General features: G+C 47.4%; 1 protein-coding gene across 9 annotated transcripts in view; it reads left to right on the top strand.

Moving 5' to 3' along the window:
- The window catches only part of LOC121548766 (wiskott-Aldrich syndrome protein family member 1-like), a 94,402-nt gene extending 82,288 nt beyond the window's left edge, over positions 1 to 12,114 (top strand). For all 9 annotated transcript variants that reach the window (XM_045210186.1, XM_045210188.1, XM_045210192.1 and 6 more), the window contains 2 exons: positions 11,028 to 11,581; positions 11,732 to 12,114. In XM_045210186.1, coding sequence (XP_045066121.1) covers positions 11,028 to 11,581; positions 11,732 to 11,892 — 715 coding nt within the window. In that variant the 3' untranslated portion in view covers positions 11,893 to 12,114. The remainder of the gene's footprint in view (positions 1 to 11,027; positions 11,582 to 11,731) is intronic.
- The last annotated feature ends 10,023 nt before the right edge of the window (positions 12,115 to 22,137 follow it).

The following is a 22,137-nucleotide window of genomic DNA, read 5'->3' as shown; positions in this document are numbered from 1 at the left end:
CTATTGTAGCTGGGAACGACTGATTTTTAATGGAATATCTACATAGGCGTACAGAGGCCCATTATCAGCAACCATCAGTCCTGTATTCCAATATTCCAATGGCACGTTGTGTTTGCTAATCCAAGTTTATCATTTTAAGGCTAATTGATCATTAGAAAACCCTTGTGCAATTATGTTAGCACAGCTAAAAACTGTTGTGCTGATTAAAGAAGCAATTAAACTGGCCTTCTTGAGACTAGTTGAGTATCTGGAGCATCAGCAATTGTGGGTTCGATTACAGGCTCAAAATGGCCAGAAATAAATAGCTTTCTTCTGAAACTCGTCAGTCTATTCTTGTTCTGAGAAATGAAGGCTATTCCATGCCAAGAAACTGAAGATCTCGTACAACACTGTGTACTACTCCCTTCACAGAACAGCGCAAACTGGCTCTAACCAGAATAGAAAGAGGAGTGGGAGGCCCCGGTGCACAACTGAGCAAGAGGACAAATACATTAGAGTGTCTAGTTTGAGAAATAGGCGCCTCACAGGTCCTCAACTGGCAGCTTCATTAAATAGTACCCGCAAAACACCAGTCTCAACGTCAACAGTGAAGAGGCGACTCTGGGATGCTGACCTTCTAGGCAGAGTTGCAAAGAAAAAGCCATATCTCAGACTGCCCATCTTAATCTTTTATTTTTATTGCCCAGTCTGAGATATGGCTTTTTCTTTGCAACTGAGGGGGAATAGGCTTTGTCGTGCCCTCTTCGCGACTGTCTTGGTGTGTTTGAACCATGATAGTTTGTTGGTGGTGTGGACACCAAGGAACTTGAAGCTCTCAACCTGCTCCACTACAGCCCCGTCAATGAGAATGGGGGCGTGCTCGGTCCTTCTTTTCCTGTAGTCCACAATCGTCTCCTTTGTCTTGATCAAGTTGAGGGAGAGGTTGTTATCCTGGCACCACACGGCCAGGTCTCTGACCTCCTTCCTATAGGCTGTCTCATCGTTGTTGGTGATCAGGCCTACAACTGTTGTGTCGTCGGCAAACTTAATGAAGGTGTTGGAGTTGTGCCTGGCCATGCAGTCATGGGTGAACAGGGAGTACAGGAGGGGACAAGCAAGCACCCCTGAGGTGCCCCCGTGTTGAGGATCAGCGTGGCAGATGTGTTGTTACCTACCCTTACCACCTGGGGGGCGGCCCGTCAGTAAGTCCAGGATCCAGTTGCAGAGGCAGGTGTTTAGTCCCAGGGTCCTTAGCTTAGTGATGCGCTTTGAGGGCACTATGGTGTTGAAGACTGAGCTGTAGTCAATTAATAGCATTCTCATGTAGGTGTTCCTTTTGTCCAGGTGGGAAAGGGCAGTGTGGAGTGCAATAGAGATTGCATCATCTGTGAATCTGTTGGGGCGGTATGCAAATTAGAGTGGGTCTAGGGTTTCTGGGATAATGGTGTTGATGTGAGCCATGACCAGCCTTTCAAAGCACTTCGTGGTTACAGACGTGAGTGCTACGGGTCTGTAGTCATTTAGGCAGGTTACCTTAGTGTTCTTGGGTATAGGGACTATGGTGGTCTGCTTGAAACATGTTGGTATTACAGACTCAGTCAGGGGCAGGTTGAAAATGTCAGTGAAGACACTTGCCAGTTGGTCAGTGCATGCTCGGAGTACACGTCCTGGTAATCCGGCTGACCCTGCGGCCTTGTGAATGTTGACCTGCTTAAAAGTCTTACTCACATCGGCTACGGAGCAGCTGATGCTTTCATGCATGCTTCATTGTTGCTTGCCTCGAAGCGAGCATAGAAGTGATTTAGCTCGTCTGGTAGGCTCATGTCACTGGGCAGCTCGTGGCTGTGCTTCCCTTTGTAGTCTGTAATAGTTTGCAAGCCCTGCCACATCCGAAACGCGTCGGAGCCGGTGTAGTACGATTCAATCTTAGTCCTGTATTGACGCTTTGCCTGTTTGATGGTTCGTCGGAGGGGGCCCATTATCTTTGGAAGTATGCTTGGGGTCCTTGTCCATTTGGAAGACCCATTTGCGACCAAGTTTTAACTTCCTGACTGATGTCTTGAGATGTTGCTTCAATATATCCACATAATTTTCCTTCCTCATGAAGCCATCTATTTTGTGAAGTGCACCAGTCCCTCCTGCAGCAAAGCACCCCCACAGCATGATGCTGCCACCCCCATGCTTCATGGTTGGGATGGTGTTCTTTGGCTTGCAAGCCTACCCATTTCCTCCAAACATAACGATGGTCATTATGGCCAAACAGTTCTATTTTTGTTTCATCAGACCAGAAGACATTTCTCCAAAAAGTACGAGCTTTGTCCCCATGTGCAGTTGCAAACCGTAGTCTGGCTTTTTTATGGCAGTTTTGGAGCAGTGGCTTCTTCCATGCTGAGCGGCCTTTCAGGTTATGTAGATATAGGACTCGTTTTACTGTGGATATAGATACTTTTGTACCTGTTTCCTCCAGCATCTTCACAAGGTCCTTTGCTGTTGTTCTGGGATTGATTTGCACTTTTCGCACCAAAGTACATTAATCTCTAGGAGACAGAACACGTCTCCTTCCTGAGCAGTATGACGGCTGCGTGGTCCCATGGTGTTTATACTTGCGTACTATTGTTTGTACAGATGAACGTGGTACCTTCAGGCGTTTGGAAATTGCTCCCAAGGATGAACCAGACTTGTGGAGGTCTACAATTTCTTTTCCGAAGTCTTGGCTGATTACTTTTGATTTTCCCATGATGTCAAGCAAAGAGAGTTTGAAGGTAGGCCTTGAAATACATCCACAGTTACACCTCCAATTGACTCAAATGATGTCAATTAGCCTATCAGAAGCTTCTAAAGCCATGGAACTTTCCAAGCTGTTTAAAGGAACAGTCAACTTAGTGTATGTAAACTTCTGACCCACTGGAATTGTGATACAGTGAATTATAAGTTAAATAATCTGTCTGTAAACAATTGTTGGAAAAATTACTTGTGTCATGCACAAAGTAGATGTCCTAACCAACTTGCCAAAACTATAGTTTGTTAACAAGACGTTTGTGGAGTAGTTGAAAAACTAGTTTTATTGACTCCAACCTAAGTGTATGTAAACTTCCGACTTCAACTGTACATTACTCTTACAGAATTTCCACGTGGGATAGGATATTGGAAATTGAATCAAAGCCTATTGGATGACAACTAGTTTTTAACCACGACAGAATAATTTATAACTTGACTTTTCCCCGACATACAGTGAGGGAAAAAAGTATTTGATCCCCTGCTGATTTTGTACGTTTGCCCACTGACAAAGAAATTATCCGTCTATAATTTTAATGGTAGGTTTATTTGAACAGTGAGAGACAGAATAACAACAACAAAAATCCAGAAAAACGCATGTCAAAAATGTTATAAATTGATTTGCATTTTAATGAGGAAAATAAGTATTTGACCCTCTCTCAATCAGAAAGATTTCTGGCTCCCAGGTGTCTTTTATACAGGTAACGAGCTGAGATTAGGAGCACACTCTCAAATTCTTTGTCCATTAAAATAACATCAAATTGATCAGAAATACAGTGTAGACATTATTAATGTTGTAAATGGCTATTGTAGCTGGGAACGACTGATTTTTAATGGAATATCTACATAGGCGTACAGAGGCCCATTATCAGCAACCATCAGTCCTGTATTCCAATATTCCAATGGCACGTTGTGTTTGCTAATCCAAGTTTATCATTTTAAGGCTAATTGATCATTAGAAAACCCTTGTGCAATTATGTTAGCACAGCTAAAAACTGTTGTGCTGATTAAAGAAGCAATTAAACTGGCCTTCTTGAGACTAGTTGAGTATCTGGAGCATCAGCAATTGTGGGTTCGATTACAGGCTCAAAATGGCCAGAAATAAATAGCTTTCTTCTGAAACTCGTCAGTCTATTCTTGTTCTGAGAAATGAAGGCTATTCCATGCCAAGAAACTGAAGATCTCGTACAACACTGTGTACTACTCCCTTCACAGAACAGCGCAAACTGGCTCTAACCAGAATAGAAAGAGGAGTGGGAGGCCCCGGTGCACAACTGAGCAAGAGGACAAATACATTAGAGTGTCTAGTTTGAGAAATAGGCGCCTCACAGGTCCTCAACTGGCAGCTTCATTAAATAGTACCCGCAAAACACCAGTCTCAACGTCAACAGTGAAGAGGCGACTCTGGGATGCTGACCTTCTAGGCAGAGTTGCAAAGAAAAAGCCATATCTCAGACTGCCCATCTTAATCTTTTATTTTTATTGCCCAGTCTGAGATATGGCTTTTCTTTTGCAACTGAGGGGGAATAGGCTTTGTCGTGCCCTCTTCGCGACTGTCTTGGTGTGTTTGAACCATGATAGTTTGTTGGTGGTGTGGACACCAAGGAACTTGAAGCTCTCAACCTGCTCCACTACAGCCCCGTCAATGAGAATGGGGCGTGCTCGGTCCTTCTTTTCCTGTAGTCCACAATCGTCTCCTTTGTCTTGATCAAGTTGAGGGAGAGGTTGTTATCCTGGCACCACACGGCCAGGTCTCTGACCTCCTTCCTATAGGCTGTCTCATCGTTGTTGGTGATCAGGCCTACAACTGTTGTGTCGTCGGCAAACTTAATGAAGGTGTTGGAGTTGTGCCTGGCCATGCAGTCATGGGTGAACAGGGAGTACAGGAGGGGGACAAGCAAGCACCCCTGAGGTGCCCCCGTGTTGAGGATCAGCGTGGCAGATGTGTTGTTACCTACCCTTACCACCTGGGGGGCGGCCCGTCAGTAAGTCCAGGATCCAGTTGCAGAGGCAGGTGTTTAGTCCCAGGGTCCTTAGCTTAGTGATGCGCTTTGAGGGCACTATGGTGTTGAAGACTGAGCTGTAGTCAATTAATAGCATTCTCATGTAGGTGTTCCTTTTGTCCAGGTGGGAAAGGGCAGTGTGGAGTGCAATAGAGATTGCATCATCTGTGAATCTGTTGGGGCGGTATGCAAATTAGAGTGGGTCTAGGGTTTCTGGGATAATGGTGTTGATGTGAGCCATGACCAGCCTTTCAAAGCACTTCGTGGTTACAGACGTGAGTGCTACGGGTCTGTAGTCATTTAGGCAGGTTACCTTAGTGTTCTTGGGTATAGGGACTATGGTGGTCTGCTTGAAACATGTTGGTATTACAGACTCAGTCAGGGGCAGGTTGAAAATGTCAGTGAAGACACTTGCCAGTTGGTCAGTGCATGCTCGGAGTACACGTCCTGGTAATCCGGCTGACCCTGCGGCCTTGTGAATGTTGACCTGCTTAAAAGTCTTACTCACATCGGCTACGGAGCAGCTGATGCTTTCATGCATGCTTCATTGTTGCTTGCCTCGAAGCGAGCATAGAAGTGATTTAGCTCGTCTGGTAGGCTCATGTCACTGGGCAGCTCGTGGCTGTGCTTCCCTTTGTAGTCTGTAATAGTTTGCAAGCCCTGCCACATCCGAAAAGCGTCGGAGCCGGTGTAGTACGATTCAATCTTAGTCCTGTATTGACGCTTTGCCTGTTTGATGGTTCGTCGGAGGGCATAGCAGGATTGCTTATAAGCGTCCGGGTTAGAGTCCCACTCATTAAAAGCGGCAGCTTTAGCTCAGTGCGGATGTTGCCTGTAATCCATGGCTTCTGGTTGGGTTATGTACGTACGTACGGTCACTGTGGGGACGACGTCATTGATGCACTTATTGATGAAGCCGGTGACTGATGTGGTGTACTCCTCAATGACATCGGAAGAATCCCGGAACATATTCCAGTCTGTGCTAGCAAAACAGTCCAGTAGCTTAGCATCTGCGTCATCTGACCACTCCTTTATTGACCGAGTCACTGGTGCTTCCTGCTTTAGTTTTGCTTGTAAGCAGGAATCAGGAGGATATAATTATTATGGTCAGATTTGCCAAATGGAGGGCGTGGGAAAGCTTTGTAGGTGTCTCTGTGTGTGGAGTAAAGGTGGTCTAGAGTTTTTTTTCCTCTGGTTCCACATTTAACATGCTGCTAGAAATTAGGTAAAACGGATTTAAGTTTTAAAGTCCCTGGCCACTAGGAGCGCCGCCTTTGGATGAGCGTTTTCCTGTTTGCTTATGGCCTTATACAGCACATTGAGTGTGGTCTTAGTGCCAGCATCAGTTTGTGGTGGTAAACAGACAGCTACGAAAAATATAGATGAAAACTCTCTTGGTAAATAGTGTGGTCTACAGCTTATCATGAGATACTCTACCTTAGGCGAGCAAAACCACGAGACTTCCTTAATATTAGATTTCGTGAACCAGCTGTTGTTTACAAATATACACAGACCTCCACCCCTTGTCTTACCGGAGGCCGTTGTTCTATCTTGCCAATGCAGCGTATACCCCGCCAGCTGTATGTTATCCATGTCATCTTTCAGCCACGACTCGGTGAAACATAAGAGATTACAGTTTTGAATGTCCCGTTGGTAGGATATTTGTGATCGTAGCTTGTCAATTTTGATATCCAATGATTGTACGTTGGCTAATAGGACAGATGGAAGAGGCAGATTACCCACTCGCCATCGGATCCTTACACGGCACCCCGACCTACGTCCCCGATATCTCCGTCTCTTTCTCCAGCGAATGACGGGGATTTGGGCCTTGTCGGGTGTCTGAAGTAAATCCTTCGCCTCCGACTTGTTGAAGAAAAATCTTTGTCCAGTACGAGGTGAGTAATCGCTGTCCTGATATCCAGAAGCTCTTTTCAGTCGTAAGAGATGGTGTCAGAAACATTATGTACAAAATAAGTTACAAATAACTTGAAAAAACACACATTATAGCACAATTGGTTAGGAGCCCGTAAAACGGCAGCCATCTCCTCCGGCGGCATTATACTGTTATACCTTCTGATAATTGAGAATTATACTGACTCCTACTTGGCTGTGTGCTTAGGGTCGTTGTCCTGTTGGAAGGTGAACCTTCGCCCCAGTCTGAGGTCCTGAGCGCTCTGGAGCAGGTTTTCATCAAGGATCTCTCTGTACTTTGTGCCGTCCATCTTTCCCTCAATCCTGACTAGTCTCCCAGTCCTTGCCGCTGAAAAATATTCACGCAGCATGATGCTGCCAGCACCATGCTTCACCGTAGGGATGGTGCCAGGTTTCCTCCAGACATGACGCTTGGCATTCAGGCCAAAGAGTTCAATCTTGGTTTCGCCAGACCAGAGAATCATGTTTCTCATGGTCTGACAGTCTTTAGGTGCCATTTGGCAAACTCCAAGCGGGCTGTCATGTGCCTTTTACTGAGGAGTGGCCTCCGTCTGGCCACTCTACCATAAAAGCCTGATTGGTGGAGTGCTGCAGAGATGGTTGTCCTTCTGGAAGGTTCTTCCATCTCCACAGAGGAACTCTGGAGCTCTGTAAGAGTGACCATTGAATTCTTGGTCACCTCCCTGACCAAGGCGCTTCTCCCCCGATTGCTCAGTTTGGCCGGGCGACCAGATCTAGGAAGAGTATTGGTGGTTCCAAACTTCTTCCTCGTGGCTTGGTTTTTGCTCTGACATGCACTGTCAACTGTGGGACCTTATATAGACAGGTGTGCGCCTTTCCAAATTATGTCCACTCAATTGAATTTACCACAGGTGGACTCCAATCAAGTTGTAGAAACATCTCAAGGATGATCAATGGAAACAGGATGCACCTGAGCGAGGGTGCAGTGGAAGGGATCGATAAGGTGTTTAGGCTAGGGAGGGCCATGGCAGACGTTTTCCCTGTAGAGCTAACACAGCCCTCACTGTTTTAATCCCTGAAGGAATGCGAGAATAAGGACATGGAAGCGGAGGAGAAATGTGCCATTGATTTTTAAAGGCTCTCGCAGTAATGCTCTTTCTATCCAGTTTCTCTCTCTCTTTCTGTCTACCCCTTCTCTCTTTTTTGCCCTTTCTCCTCTCCCCCCCATCTCTCCTTTTGCTCTCTCTGACTAGACATTAGTTATGTAATGCTTAGCATGACAAGTGTTAGTCAGGGAGATGGGGAGAGAGAGAGAGAGAGAGAGAGAGAGAGAGAGAGGCTCAGTCTCCACTTCCTGTTCCTCCTCTTCCTCCTCCTCTTCTCACCTATAGGTGAAAAACATGTCAGGAGAAATGACCTCAAAGAGAGAGGGAGAAAACCTGCAGTACATTCAGCCTTTGTGTTGGCCTTTGCAGTCAGCCCAGGCATATACACTGAGTATACCAAACATTAGGAACACCTTCCTAATATTGAGTTGCACCCCATTTTGTCCTCAGAACAGCCTCAATTAGTCGGGGCATGGACTCTACAAGGTGTCGAAAGCGTTCCACAGGGATGCTGGCCCATGTTGACTCCATGTCACGCCCTGGCTCTGGGACTCTATTATGTTGAGCCAGGGTGGGTAGTTTCTATGTGTTTGTGTTCTATGTTAATTATCTAGTTCTTGTGTTTCTATGTTGGCCAGAGTGGTTCTCAATCAGAGGCAACGAGTGTCAGCTGTTGCTGGTTGTCTCTGATTGGGAACCATATTTAGACAGGCTGTTTTTCCACAGTGTTTTGTAGGATCTTGTTCCGTGTTGGTTTATGTGTGTTTACCAAGGACTTCACGTTATCGTTTGTTGTTTTGTTCGTGTGATACTTAATAAAGTAAAGTATGTTTGCAAAGTACGCTGCGCGTTGGTCCTCCTCCTTCGACGATCGTGACAGAAGATCCCACCAAACCAGGACCAAGCAGCGTGTCCAGGAGCAGGCAGCCTGGACATGGGAGGAGATATTGGACGGGAAAGGGTCCTGGACTTGGGAGGAGATCCAGGCCGGGATGGATCGGCGTCCGTGGGAAGAGACGGTGGAGGCGCCAAACGGGTCAACGTCGGACACGCAAGAGGCAACCCCAATATATTTTTAGGGGGGGGGCACACTGCATGGACGACGGGGCTGCTGCAGGCAGCTACAGGGCGAGTTTGGGGATTAGGAGAGGAGGCCACCGGGTTTGGGGGGCCGGAGGGGAGGTTGGCGGAGCCTAGAGGTAGAGCAGAGCCAACTCCCCGTACTCAGGCATGGCAGCGTGAGACTGGGCAGGTTCCGAGGTATGCGGAGCTGCGTACTGTGCCGCGAGTGGTCCGGCACAGTCCGGTACGTCCTGTGCGAGCACCCCCGCACGTGTCGTGCGAAGGTGGGCAGGCAGCCAGGGACGGAGTGTGCCGGCTCAGCGCTCGTGGCCTCCAGTGCCCCTCCTCGGTCCCGGATATCCTGCGCCAGTGTCACGTGCTGTTATGCCAGTACGTGTACACAGCCCTGTACGTCCTGTGCTGATGCCTCACACAGAGTGTGTGAAGGTAGGCATTCAGCCAGGACGGGTTGTGTCAGCTCTTCGCTCCAGGCCTCCAATCCGTGTCCCCAGTCCGGTCCGGCCCGTTCCTGCTCCCCGCACCAAGCCAATGGTGCGCGTCACTAGCCCGGCCCGGCCTGTTCCTGCTCCCCGCACCAAGCCAATGGTGCGCGTCGCCAGCCCGGCCCGGCCTGTTCCTGCCCCTCGCACCAAGCCTACGGTGCGCGTCGCCAGCCCGGCCCTGCCTGTTCCTGCTCCCTGTACCAAGCCAATGGTGCGCGTTGCCAGCCCGGCCCGGCCTGTTCCTGCTCCCCGCACCAAGCCAATGGTGCGCGTCGCCAGCCCGGCCCGGCCTGTTCCTGCCCCTCGCACCAAGCCTACGGTGCGCGTCGCCAGCCCGGTCCGGCCGGTTCCTGCTCCCCGCACCAAGCCTGTGGTGCGCTTTGTCAGCCCGGTTCGGCCCGTCCCTGCTCCCCGCACCAAGCCTGTGGTGCGCGTCGTCAGTCCGGCCCGTGCCTGGGTCACCGGTGCCTGGTCAGGTACGGGTCAGCTGCTCCACACCGGAGCCTAAGCAATCCGCTCCAACAATGTCCAGTCCAGCTCCAGCCAGCGGGGCCAGACCGGACCAGGGGCGCTACGGGGGGATTGTTGGAGGGTGGTGGTCAAGCCCGGAGGAGGAATGCCCACCCAGCCCTCCCCTGTTCGGGTTATGTTTAGGCGCGGTCGCAGTCCGCGCCTTTGGGGGGGGGGGTACTGTCACGCCCTGGCTCTGGGACTCTATTATGTTGAGCCAGGGTGGGTAGTTTCTATGTGTTTGTGTTCTATGTTAATTATCTAGTTCTTGTGTTTCTATGTTGGCCAGAGTGGTTCTCAATCAGAGGCAACGAGTGTCAGCTGTTGCTGGTTGTCTCTGATTGGGAACCATATTTAGACAGGCTGTTTTTCCACAGTGTTTTGTGGGATCTTGTTCCGTGTTGGTTTATGTGTGTTTACCAAGGACTTCACGTTATCGTTTGTTGTTTTGTTCGTGTGATACTTAATAAAGTAAAGTATGTTTGCAAAGAACGCTGCGCGTTGGTCCTCCTCCTTCGACGATCGTGACACTCCAATGCCAGTTGTGTCAAGTTGGCTGGATGTCCTTTGGGTGGTGGACCACTCTTGATACACACAGGAAACCGTTGAGCATGAAAAACCCAGCAGCATTGCAGTTCTTGACACAGACCGGTGCGCCTGGCACCTGCTTCTACACCTGCATTACTAGCTGTTTGGGGTTTTAGGCTGGGTTTCTGTACAGCACTTCGAGATATTAGCTGATGTAAGAAGGGCTATATAAAATAAAATTGATTGAATTGATTGATACTACCATACCTGTCTCCTCCCCTTCATCTACACTGATTGAAGTGGATTTAACAAGTGATATCAATAAGGTATCATAGCTTTCACCTGGATTCACCTGGTCAGTCTGTCATGGAAAGAGAAGGTGTCCTTAATGTTTTGTACACTCAGTGTATACTGTAGATGGCTCCGGACATAACATTGAGTGAATGTATATCTTGCTAATTAGCTTGTAACAAGAGTACAAGGCTAGGGCCATGTAGGTATTTTCTTGACTCTCCATCTTCCTGTTACCTCTGCTAGATTTCCTTCCATTTCTTGCTCCCTCTCTCCCACCTGATTATATTTGTCACCTCTGCTCTATCAGTGCACTGCAGTTAAGTTAGCTTTCAATTAACAGTAACTCTCTCTCTTTCTCTCTTCTCTCTCCTCAGCTCCAGTTCAGGTTTTTCAGACAGCAGACCCCAGTCTCCAGCACAGACTCACGGCTTCAACTCCAACACCCCTCCCCCTCCGCCACCCCCCTTGCCCCCTCCACCTCCTCCTTTGCCTTCCATGTCTGGTTTTGGCCCGCGGGGCACCCCTCCTCCCCCTATCCCTCCTCTACCCGTCCAGCAGCAGCCCCCGGCCATCCCCCCTCCCCCTGCCCCTCTCCAGATCGCCCCTGGCGTTCTCCACCCTGCCCCTCCCCCTGTGGCTCCTCCCCTCCATGTCTCCTCCCCGGCCCGTCTCCAGCAGGTCCTGGACAGGGGCCCGACCCCTGGTCAATCAGATGACACCGTGCTGCCTCCTCCGCCGCCTCCTCCTCCTCTGCCCTTCCCAGGAGTGCGGAGCTCCTCCCCCTGTCCACCGGGCCCACCCGCCGTGCCTTCCTTCCTGTCAGGTGCCATGGCGTCCCCGCTCTCTCACTCCGGGGGGAAAAAACACTCTGCCAGCCTGCCGCCCATCAGCGATGCACGCAGTGTCCTATTGGAGGCCATCCGCAAAGGTGGGTGGGGCCTCGGTGTAACAGCCAGTAGACCTGTTTATTGTGCATGACTGCCAATGTGCGTAGTCATTGGACAGTTTTATAACAGAAGGAAGCTGTTCCATTCTCTCTTGTAGGTTGCAGTAATCCCTCTCTCCTTCCCTCCTCCAGGTATCCAGCTCCGGAAGGTGGAGGAGCAAAGAGAGCAGGAGGCAGCCAAACACGAGCGTGTGGGGAACGACGTGGCCACCATCCTGTCCCGACGCATTGCCGTCGAGTACTCCGACTCCGAGGACGAGTCCGAGTTCGACGAGGGAGACTGGATGGAGTGAATGAGATGGAGGGAGAGGAAAAGAGAAGAGAAGGGGACAGAGGGCGAAACCGTCACCCAACTGTACCCCCTTTAGAGATGTCAGAATTCAGACGTCCATCCTTACAACCACTATCCTCTGTCAGTCCTGTTTTACCCCCTCACCTGTCATACACTACTCTACTCTACACCTCTCTCTCTGTCGCTCTCTCACCCGCTTTCTCTCTCGCACTCTTTCTCTCTCCCCCCTTTCTCTCTATTCTCTCATTTTCTCTCCCCCTCTCTCCCTCTCCCCCTCCATCTGTCTCTTTCTCTCCCTCTCTACCTCTCTCTTCCCCCTCTCTCGCTATCATCTCTCTTTCTCTCTCTCCCTCTGTCACTCTCTTTCTCTGTCATGTACTGTTCTTGGTGTGTTTGTAGGAAAAGCTCAATTTCAGTTGTTTGTTCCCGTGTTGTGGTCGGGAGATGTTTTTGTACTCATTTTCTACACTACTACACATTGTTCAGTTGATCTCATGTTATTTTCCTTCTTTATCCTCCAATTGTATGAAATCATCCTCATGTACAGTTGTTAAAAAAATTAAAGTTAACCAAACAGTTATTATTATTTTTTTGATGACTTTTTAAAGAAAAACTATTAATGTCTCGCTGTTGAGTATCAAAGTAAGAAGGTGGCATGATTCTTCTGTCCTTAGTTCTCATACTATCCTGCCACCTGGTGGGCCAAAGTGGAGGTGAATTGATTCTGTATTTTATTGTCTCTACTTTGAGTTTCTTTTCTTACAGAAAAATACATGCAGTTTTTAAATGGGCCAGTTGTTGCCAATGAGAACCACTTGAAGGATGGTAGCCATCCTGAATATCAGTCGGCTGTGGTCATTTGCTGAGGAGATTTATTGGAGTCGTTCTTTGTTTTTATATTATCAGGATTTTACTTATCACCTCAGAACAAGGAAAATATTGTGATGATGGTATGATATGATTGTGATGATGAAGATAAAGAAGGATAATGGTGAGACATTAGAAGGAAGTTATCGAGTGATCCAAGCTAATCTATATTAATCGTTCCTTTATGTCACCCAAGGACGTGTCTGTCAAGTTTGGGTAAATATTTATTATCTGGGTATGTGTGTCCTCAAAGAGCCACCGTAATGCATCTTGGCAACAAGGAAGTGTCATGAAGTATGGAGCCAAATGGTATACTATACTAGACTAGTGTCTGACCAATAGGAACCACTTTGCAGTAGTATTTGATCAATAGGAACCACTTTACAGTAGTGTCTGACCAATAGGAACCACTTTACAGAACGGATATCAAAGGCAGCTTATTTCCCAGGGTCCCCCACTCTGTGTGTGCTGACTAACAAGAAGCCTTACCTCGTTTGACTCTAGAACACTAACTAACAGTTACTATGAAGAATTTAAATAAATTAACGCCATTGGTCTACCTGTGTTTCTGCTGCCCAAGCGGGCGGGACTAAGAAGATGTCGGCTGTCCTTTTCTTTCTCTCTTTCGTTCTTTCGTTCTTTCTTCTATTTGCCTTATTGTTTGTACAGACGTATTGTTGAGTTCATGAATGTATCGTGCTGTTACTACTTTTTGCCTGCACTCGTATGGATTAGCTGTTTCTATGTTTGGGGAGCGGGAGATAGGAAAACGAACCCTGGGTTTAAAAAATATCAAACTGTGTAACATGTAACTTATGTAATTGTAACAGTTTGCTTGAATTAATAAAAGCTAATGTTATGTTTCAGGAGTTGTTGTTTTGTGTTTTATTCTTTACTCAATTATATGGTAGATAGCTGATCCAGGGTTAGTCCTTCCATCTAAAGCCCCCAAACCCCCAACCTCACTTCGTGAACCATGAGGTAACCACTGATCCAGGGCCTGTGTATGTTTTCCAGTAATGGTGTACCCAAGGGCTAAGGTTCAGAGACCTCTTCCTGAATCAGTAATGGGGGCACCATGCATTACACCTCATGACGATAACCTTCCCTCTCTTCAATCTCTCACACACAAACAGATTTCAGTACTGTACAGATTTAGGATCTTAATTTGACTTATATTGTCACAGCAAAATAATCCTGCAGTAACAGGATTTGAACATTTAGTCTATAATGTTGCTTGATTGGTGGTAAGGCTATTAGCTGGCCAAAAGTAGGCTACATGAAAAGTGCAATACTGTTAATATAACCTTGTTAGTGTGGGTTTTCAGTGAATTTATGTAAATCACAAAGCTCATCAGCAACAAAAGAGTGATCCAATTAAGATTCCACATCTGTGTTTGTAAACTGCCTATGTGATCTGAACTCCATTCCTTGCCCTTGGTGCACAAGTGGTGCAGGAGAGCTGCTGCAGTCCTCCTACTGTCACGCCCTGACTCATGGGACTCTTGTATGTTGTCAGGGTGTGGATATTCTATGTTAGTTTTTCTGTTTACGTTCTAGGTGTTGTAGTTCTATGTTTGGCCGGGTGTGATTCCCAATCAGAGGCAGCTGTCGCTCGTTGTCTCTGATTGGGGATCATACTTAGGCAGCCTATTGGCAATTATGGGTTGTGGGATCTTGTTCCGTGTTGGAGGCTTGTTTTGTGTTTATCCTTAGGACTTCACGTTTCATTGGTTTGTTGTTTTTGTTCGTGTGTTTTTCGGTGGAATAAACATGTATGCCTTTCACGCTGCGCCTTGGTCTGACCCGTCCTTAAACGAACGTGACAGAAGATCCCACCAAAAATGGACCAAGCAGCGTGCCCAGGAGCAGACATCCTGGACATGGGAGGAGATCCTGGACGGAAAGGGATCCTGGACATGGGAGGAGATTCAGGCTGGGATGGATCGCCGTCCTTGGGAGGAGACAGTGGAGGCCCGGTTTAGAGAGGAGCAACGGCAACACAGAAGGCGCCAGCCGAGGAGGAAGCCCGAGAGGCAGCCCCAATAAAACAATTTTTTGGGGCACACAGGGTGGTTGGCGGAGCCTAGGTTCAGAGCAGAGCCAACTCCCCGTACTCACGCTAGGAAGCGTGTGACTGGGCAGGCTCCGTGTTATGCGGAGCTACGTACTGTGTCGCCAGTGCGCCGGCACAGTCCTGTGCTAGCACCACGCTCGTGCCGTGCGAAAATGGGCATCCAGCCAGGACGGGGTGTGCCGGCTCAACGCTCCTGGTCTCCAGTACGCCTCCTCGGTCCCGCATATCCTGCGCCGGTTCTACGTACTGTATCGCCAGTGCGCGTGCACAGCCCAGTGCGTCCTGTGCTAATGCCACACACGTACTGTGTGGAAGTAGGCATCCAGCCAGGACGGGTTGTGCCAGCTCTCCGCTCCAGACCTCCAGTCCGCCTCCACAGTCCGGCCCGGCCCGTTCCTGTTCCTCGCACCAAGCCGGTGGTGCGTGTCGCCAGCCCGGTACACCCCGTACCTGCTCCCCGCACCAAGCCAGTGGTGCGTGTCCCCAGTCCGGCCCGGCCCGTTCCTGCTCCCCGCACCAAGCCAGTGGTGCGTGTCGCCAGTCCGGCACGGCCCCGTGCCTGCTCCCCGCACCAAGCCAGTGGTGTGTGTTCCTAGTCCGGTTCGGCCCGTGCCTGCTCCTCGCACTGGACCAGCGGTGCGTGGGTCCAGTCCGGCACGGCCCGTTCCACCGGTGCCTGGTCCGGCACCGGTCAGCAGCTCCAGTCCGGAGCCAGAGCAGTCCGCTCCAACGGTGCCTGATCCAGCTCTGGTCAGCGGCTCCACTCCGGAGCCAGAGCAGTCCACTCCACCGGTGCTGAGTCCAGCTCCGGTCAGTGGATCCACTCCGGAACCAGAGCAGTCCGCTCCACCGGGGTCCAGTCCAGCTCCGGTCAGCAGCTCCAGTCCGGCGCCAGAGCAGTCCGCTCCACCGGTGCCCGGTCCAGCTCCGGTCAGCGGCTCCAGTCCAGACCCAGACGTCAGCCCCTCTCCAGGTTTGGGGTCTCCCACACCAGGGTCCAGACAGGGCTTGGTACATCGTGGGAGGAAGGAGAGGGGAAACAGCACGCCGAGGTCCAGACCAGACCAGGGGCGTAACGGGGAGCCTGAGAGAATGTGGTCGTCACGCCCGGAGCCGGATCCGCCTCCGAGGCGGAGTGCCCACCCGGACCCTTCCCTGTCATGTCAGGTTGGTGCGGTCGGAGTCCGCACCTTTGGGGGGGGGGGGGTACTGTCACGCCCTGACTCATGGGACTCTTGTATGTTGTCAGGGTGTGGATATTCTATGTTAGTTTTTCTGTTTACGTTCTAGGTGTTGTAGTTCTATGTTTGGCCGGGTGTGATTCCCAATCAGAGGCAGCTGTCGCTCGTTGTCTCTGATTGGGGATCATACTTAGGCAGCCTATTGGCAATTATGGGTTGTGGGATCTTGTTCCGTGTTGGAGGCTTGTTTTGTGTTTATCCTTAGGACCTCACGTTTCATTGGTTTGTTGTTTTTGTTCGTGTGTTTTTCGGTGAAATAAACATGTATGCCTTTCACGCTGCGCCTTGGTCTGACCCGTCCTTAAACGAACGTGACACCTACTCCTCCTTCTCATTCCAGCAGTTCCTTCATTTGTGTTCCTCCTGCCCGCGCTCCCCCCCCCCCAACTCTGTTCTACTCCATCTGTAACCACAATGCAACCTCTCCTGGAGACACTCTTATGTATTCTGTCTCACACACAGCCGGCAGTGCAGAGAAAGCTTAGGGGATTTCAGTCATTGTGTCAGAGCTGCAAATGACACAAGCTCTTTTTAATACATCAGCTTTAGGTGTGCTAGGATTAAAAGTTAATACATTTCTTCACAATCACACTGTTCTGGCGCATGAGGCTTATTTTTAATCATTGTGTGTGCCTTTGTGAGTGTATCTGTGTGTGTGTGTGTGTGCATGTTTGTATAAGAAAGAATGTGATGAGGGAGAGATTCAATCACTAGATAGTCATAGACCCCTGGTTCGATTCCAGGCTGTATCACAACCGGCCGTGATTGGGAGTCCCATAGGGCGGCGCACAATTGGCCCAGCGTCGTCCGGGTTTGGCCGGTGTAGGCCGTCATTGTAAATAAGAATTTGTTCTTAACTGACTTGCCTAGTTAAATAAAGTAAAAATACAATAAATAGCAAAGTGAACAAACATGTGAATATTATTATTCATGACTGTAGGGAGTCTTCTTATAGTTTCTCTAACTCCGGCCTTGTAGACAACATTTACTCTTCCTGTTATCTCTTTCACACAATACATTCACACGAGAAAGTGAGTTGACTCAGTGATATTATTGCCTTTCCTCCTCCCTCTGCCTGGCCTAGAGGACTCAATGTGATTTATTGGCGTATATTTAGTGTAACTGTGAGGACCCCATGGGCCAGTTTCCCAGACACAGATTAAGCCTTGTCCTGGCTCAATGGCAAATGTAAATTTAAAGTGGTTTTTATTCTAGGATTATGTGTAATCGGTGTCTAGGAAACAGGCCCAATAAGTGTAAATAGGAAAATGGCCATGCTCTCCCTCCCATCCACACACTTGGCACAGATCTGTTGTAAAGGTTGTGTAATACTGCCCTCTGCTGGCTCAGGTAGACTCATATGATGAGCTACTCTCAAGCGCTCTGGCTAAATCAATGTCACCATAGATGGCAGCAACATGCTTTCTATGTCAGTGACATGGCCTGACTTTTGGTACCAGACCAAAGCCCCTTTATTATACATGTACAGTGTCCACATTAGGACGTCTCCTCCCCGGGTCTCATTCCCTCGTCTCCTTTCCTCCATTTGCTCTGACAGGTGAAAGCATATTCCTAGTAGTTATCCACCATATTGCTTTCTGCTGTGTTTCTTTATTATTATTATTTTTATGTTTCAGACCAGTAAAGATGAAAGAGAGGAGACAAGGAGAGAGAAACACTTCAGAGTATTAAGATGCACACATAGTATTTCTATGGTGAGGGAGCACAAAAGCTCATGGAGGTTTGTACTTACCTAAACGGTTTGATTAAACACAAAGTAATGGCTCAGACAGGCAGACAGGGATGGAAGTCAAGTGTTGGTATGGCTCGGTCGGTATAGGGGTATGTTCAGAGGGCATGAAGCAAGGCATCTGTAAAAAGAAGAGGGAATAGAAGCATTATAGTGGCTGCATTTCAAGAGAGTCATTTCCTAATGTACTTTGGAGGAAGGATGTTTGATATTTTTATCTAATAAAAGGATGGTAGTATGGCTCAGTCCGGTAAGGCAGGCAGCCAGGGATGGGAGACTGGGTGGTAACGGTGGTATACTGTAATAATAGGGAGTTCCCCTCGACCACGCCCACAAATTGGAGAAAACAAACATTCTTTCTAATTGACCCCCATTGTAAAAGAGCCAACTACGTTGTTGATTTTTTGTTATACAGAAATAACAAAACATGCCGAAAAGCTGCTGTGTTGTTCAATGTACAGTACCAGTCAAAAGTTTGGACTCACCTACTCATTCAAGGGATTTTCTTTATTTTTACATTGTAGAATAATAAAGACATCAAAACTATGAAATAACACATATGGACTCACGAAGTAACCAAAAAATTGTTAAACAAAATCAAAATCAAAATCAATTTGATATTTGAGATCCTTTAAATAGCCACCCTTTGCCTTGATGGCAGCTTTGCACACTCTTGGCATTCTCTCAACCAGCTTCACCTGGAATGCTTTTCCAACAGTCTTGAAGGAGTTCCCACATATGCTGAACACTTGTTGGCTGCTTTTCCTTCACTCCGCCATCCAACTCATCCCAAACCCTTTCAATTGGGTTGAGGTTGGGGGATTGTGGAGGCCAGGTCATCTGATGCAGCACTCCATCACTCTCCTTCTTGGTCAAATAGCCCTTACACAGCCTGGAGGTGTGTTGGGTCATTGTCCTGTTAAAAAAACAAATAATAGTCCCACTAAGCCCAAACCAGATGGGATGGCGTATCGCTGCAGAATGCTGTGGTAGCCATGCTGGTTAAGTGTGCCTTGAATTCTAAATAAATCACAGACAGTGTCACCAGCAAATCACCCCCACACCTCCTCCTCCATGCTTTATGGTGGGAACTACACATGCAGAGATCATCCGTTCACCCACACCGCGTCTCACAAAGACACAGCGGTTTGAACCAAAACACTGAAATTTGGACTCCAGACCAAAGGACAAATGTCCACAAGTCTAACGTCCATTGCTCATGTTTCTTGGCCCAAGCAGGTCTCTTCTTCTTATTGGTGTCCTTTAGAAGTGGTTTCTTTGCAGCAATTCGACCATGAAGGCATGATTCACGCAGTCCCCTCTGAACAGTTGATGTTGAGATGTGTCTGTTACTTGAACTCTGTGAAGCATTTATTTGGGCTGCAATTTCTGAGGCTGGTAACACTAATGAACTTATCCTCTGCAGCAGAGGTAACTCTGGGTCTTCCTTTCCTGTGGCTGTCCTCATGAGAGCCAGTTTCATCATAGCGCTTGATGATTTTTGCGACTGTACTTGAACAAACTTTCAAAGTTCTTGACATTTTCCGTATTGACTGACCTTCATGTCTTAAAGTAATGATGGACTGTCGTTTCTCTTTGCTTATTAGAGCTGTTCTTGCCATAATATGGACTTGGTCTTTTACCAAACAGGGCTATCTTCTGTATACCCCCCCTACTTTGTCACAACACAACTGATTGGCTCAAACGCATTAAGAAGGAAAGAAATTCCACAAATTAACTTTTAAGAAGGCACGCCTGTTAACTGAAATGCATTCCAGGTGACTACCTCATGAAGCTGGTTGAGAGAATGCCAAGCGTGTGCAAAGCTGTCATCAAGGCAAAGGGTGGCTATTTGAAGAATCTCAAATTTAAAATATATTTTGATTTGTTTAACACTTTGTTGGTTACTACATGATTCCATATGTGTTATTTCAAAGTTTTGATGTCTTCACTATTATTCTACAATGTAAAAAATAGTAAAAAATCAAGAAAAACCCTTGAATGAGTAGGTGTGTCCAAACTTTTGACCGGTAGTGTACATGTAAGCAGATCAAAAATACCGACCTACGGTTCCTAATGGTCCCATGTAGGGAAATAGAACCTGCAAGAAAAGCCCTGTGGCTTCAGGCTATTCGGCGTGGGAGAAGGGGAAATGTGGGGACGGTTTTGCAATCGGAAAGACGGCGGAAGTGGATGATGAGTTCGAATCAAGCAGCGTGCCGAGCAAAGTTGGTGAAGACGAATGTTCTGAACGGACAACAGTAATATAGAAAACTGGAACAAAAAGGAAATAGTCTAAAATTGGGGTGGAGGATCCGTGTATAAATGATCATGAATGGATAGTTTATTGAGTAAGGATGTATATGTGGGAGACCCGTTTGAGGTGTCGAAAATTGTGAAGTATGCGCTGGGAAAAGTCTGTCAGAGTGACCATGATTGGTCTTATTTTGATTAATTGTATTTCTGAAGAACAGAGGAAGATTGCAATGAGCCTCAAAAGAATCGGAAGAACAGAAGTTTTGTGTTTTGAACTTCGGAGTAGAGCACCCGTCAAAGGAGTCATCTCAGGGGTGACAACGGATGTTCAGGTTGAATCCCTGAAGAGAATTCCTGGTGTAGTTGGTGCCCGGCGTCTGACCTGCTGGGTGAATGGAGAAAAATAAGAAAGTCTGTCGGTTCTGTTATTTTTTGATAAAGAGCAAATACCTACGCATGTGAAGCTTGGTTATGTAAGATACGCTTTAAGAGATTTCGTCCCCAACCATTGCAGTGTAAGAATTGTAAAGGATTTGGCTATGTTTCAAGTGTGTGCAGACGGACAGAGTATATTGAAGAACGGTGTGTAGAAGGACGATGGTGTTGCAATTGTGGTGGGTATCATGATCCCAAGTTCCTGGAGTGCCCTGTAAGGGTGAAGGAGATTGAGGTGGCAAAAGTTAGAGCGGTCAATCGAATCTCCTCTCTGGAGGCGATTAAAATAATTGAGAAAACAAGTGATGCTAGTGAAGATATGGTAGTGGACGCACCACAGCCTGTAGTAAATGTTTGCTGCCAGTCAAAAGATACCCTGTGTGTTAAAAAGGTGGATTTTGTGGCGTTTATTGCCACAGTTATAAACTGTACGGCACAAGTCTCAAAGAAGTCTAAGAAACTGGACATTATTGTGGCTGTGGCTTTTGGGACATAATAATTTTACATCTGAAGACTTGCAAGGGGTACTGGCGCCGGAAGACCCGCCCTCCCAGGTTCCCCTTAAGCCTGTGTAGGGATCAGATCTGTTTTATTTATTTTTAACAGAAAACGTGTATTTATTTATTGTTTGGTGGTTTGATAGTTTTAGGGGGTATTTTGTTCCATTTTTGGGAATTATGTTTCCATCCCACACAGTAGGTGGCGGAATGCACATTAAATTGTGCAATCACCAATATACCATAGAAGAAGAAGAAGAAGAAGAAGAAGAAGAAGAAGAAGAAGAAGAAGAAGAAGAAGAAGAAGAAGAAGAAGAAGAAGCCACACATAGCTATGTGTGTGGAAAACATTTCATCGCAGGTAAGACATTTAAACTTGTTTAGTATAGTCTGTTTGTAATTCCACTCACTACTTGTAGCTGTATAGTCAGTTTGTTTGTGTTGTTGGTTTTGACTAGCTTACTCAGTTGGTAGCTAGCTAGCACTCACTCATGTGGCTGCTACCACCATCATTAAAAGCCCTACAATATTATGTTTTTTTCTAAGTAGTGAGAACGCTCAGGCAATGTTGAAAAGTAATCTTTAGACATGTTGTTCTTTTCTTAAATGTAGTTTTGTAATTGACTAAAACAAGCAGACAACAAAAAAATTGCGTTTTGAAAAATGTCAAGTTTTTGCTGTGAGCAAATAGGGTAACTTAGGTAACCCCAGGTTGTTTTCCCCGCAGGCGGGCAGGGCCGTGACATTCTATCTAACACCGACTGGGACTATGGTTCAGTCAAGCAAGACACCTGTAAAAAGACGATGGAATAGCGCTGAATATCAGCTTTATAGCGCAATTGACGATTAACGGCAATGTCCCAGGGTCGCGGAGACTGCATTCTTGGTTAACACTACATATTTTCGGCTCAATCGGGAATTACCTTTACATTTTAACACCAATCTTTTGAGATACTTCAGTGTTACAGATTGAATCCAGCCCTAAATATTCTCAGCTCTAATTGAGTGTTTTTTGTATTTTTTTCTAAATTACATCGGTGGTCACACTAGTCTGTTGGAAACAATGGTTATAATTTTTGACGTAAGATATAGTGACTAATGTGCAACTAAGGCCAATGATCCT

This window comes from Coregonus clupeaformis, chromosome 33 (assembly GCF_020615455.1).
Source record: "Coregonus clupeaformis isolate EN_2021a chromosome 33, ASM2061545v1, whole genome shotgun sequence".
In the NCBI taxonomy this organism is placed as follows: Eukaryota; Metazoa; Chordata; class Actinopteri; order Salmoniformes; family Salmonidae; genus Coregonus; species Coregonus clupeaformis.
The sequence above is the reverse complement of the archived record's forward strand: the minus strand, read 5'-3'. Positions and strand labels throughout refer to the sequence as shown.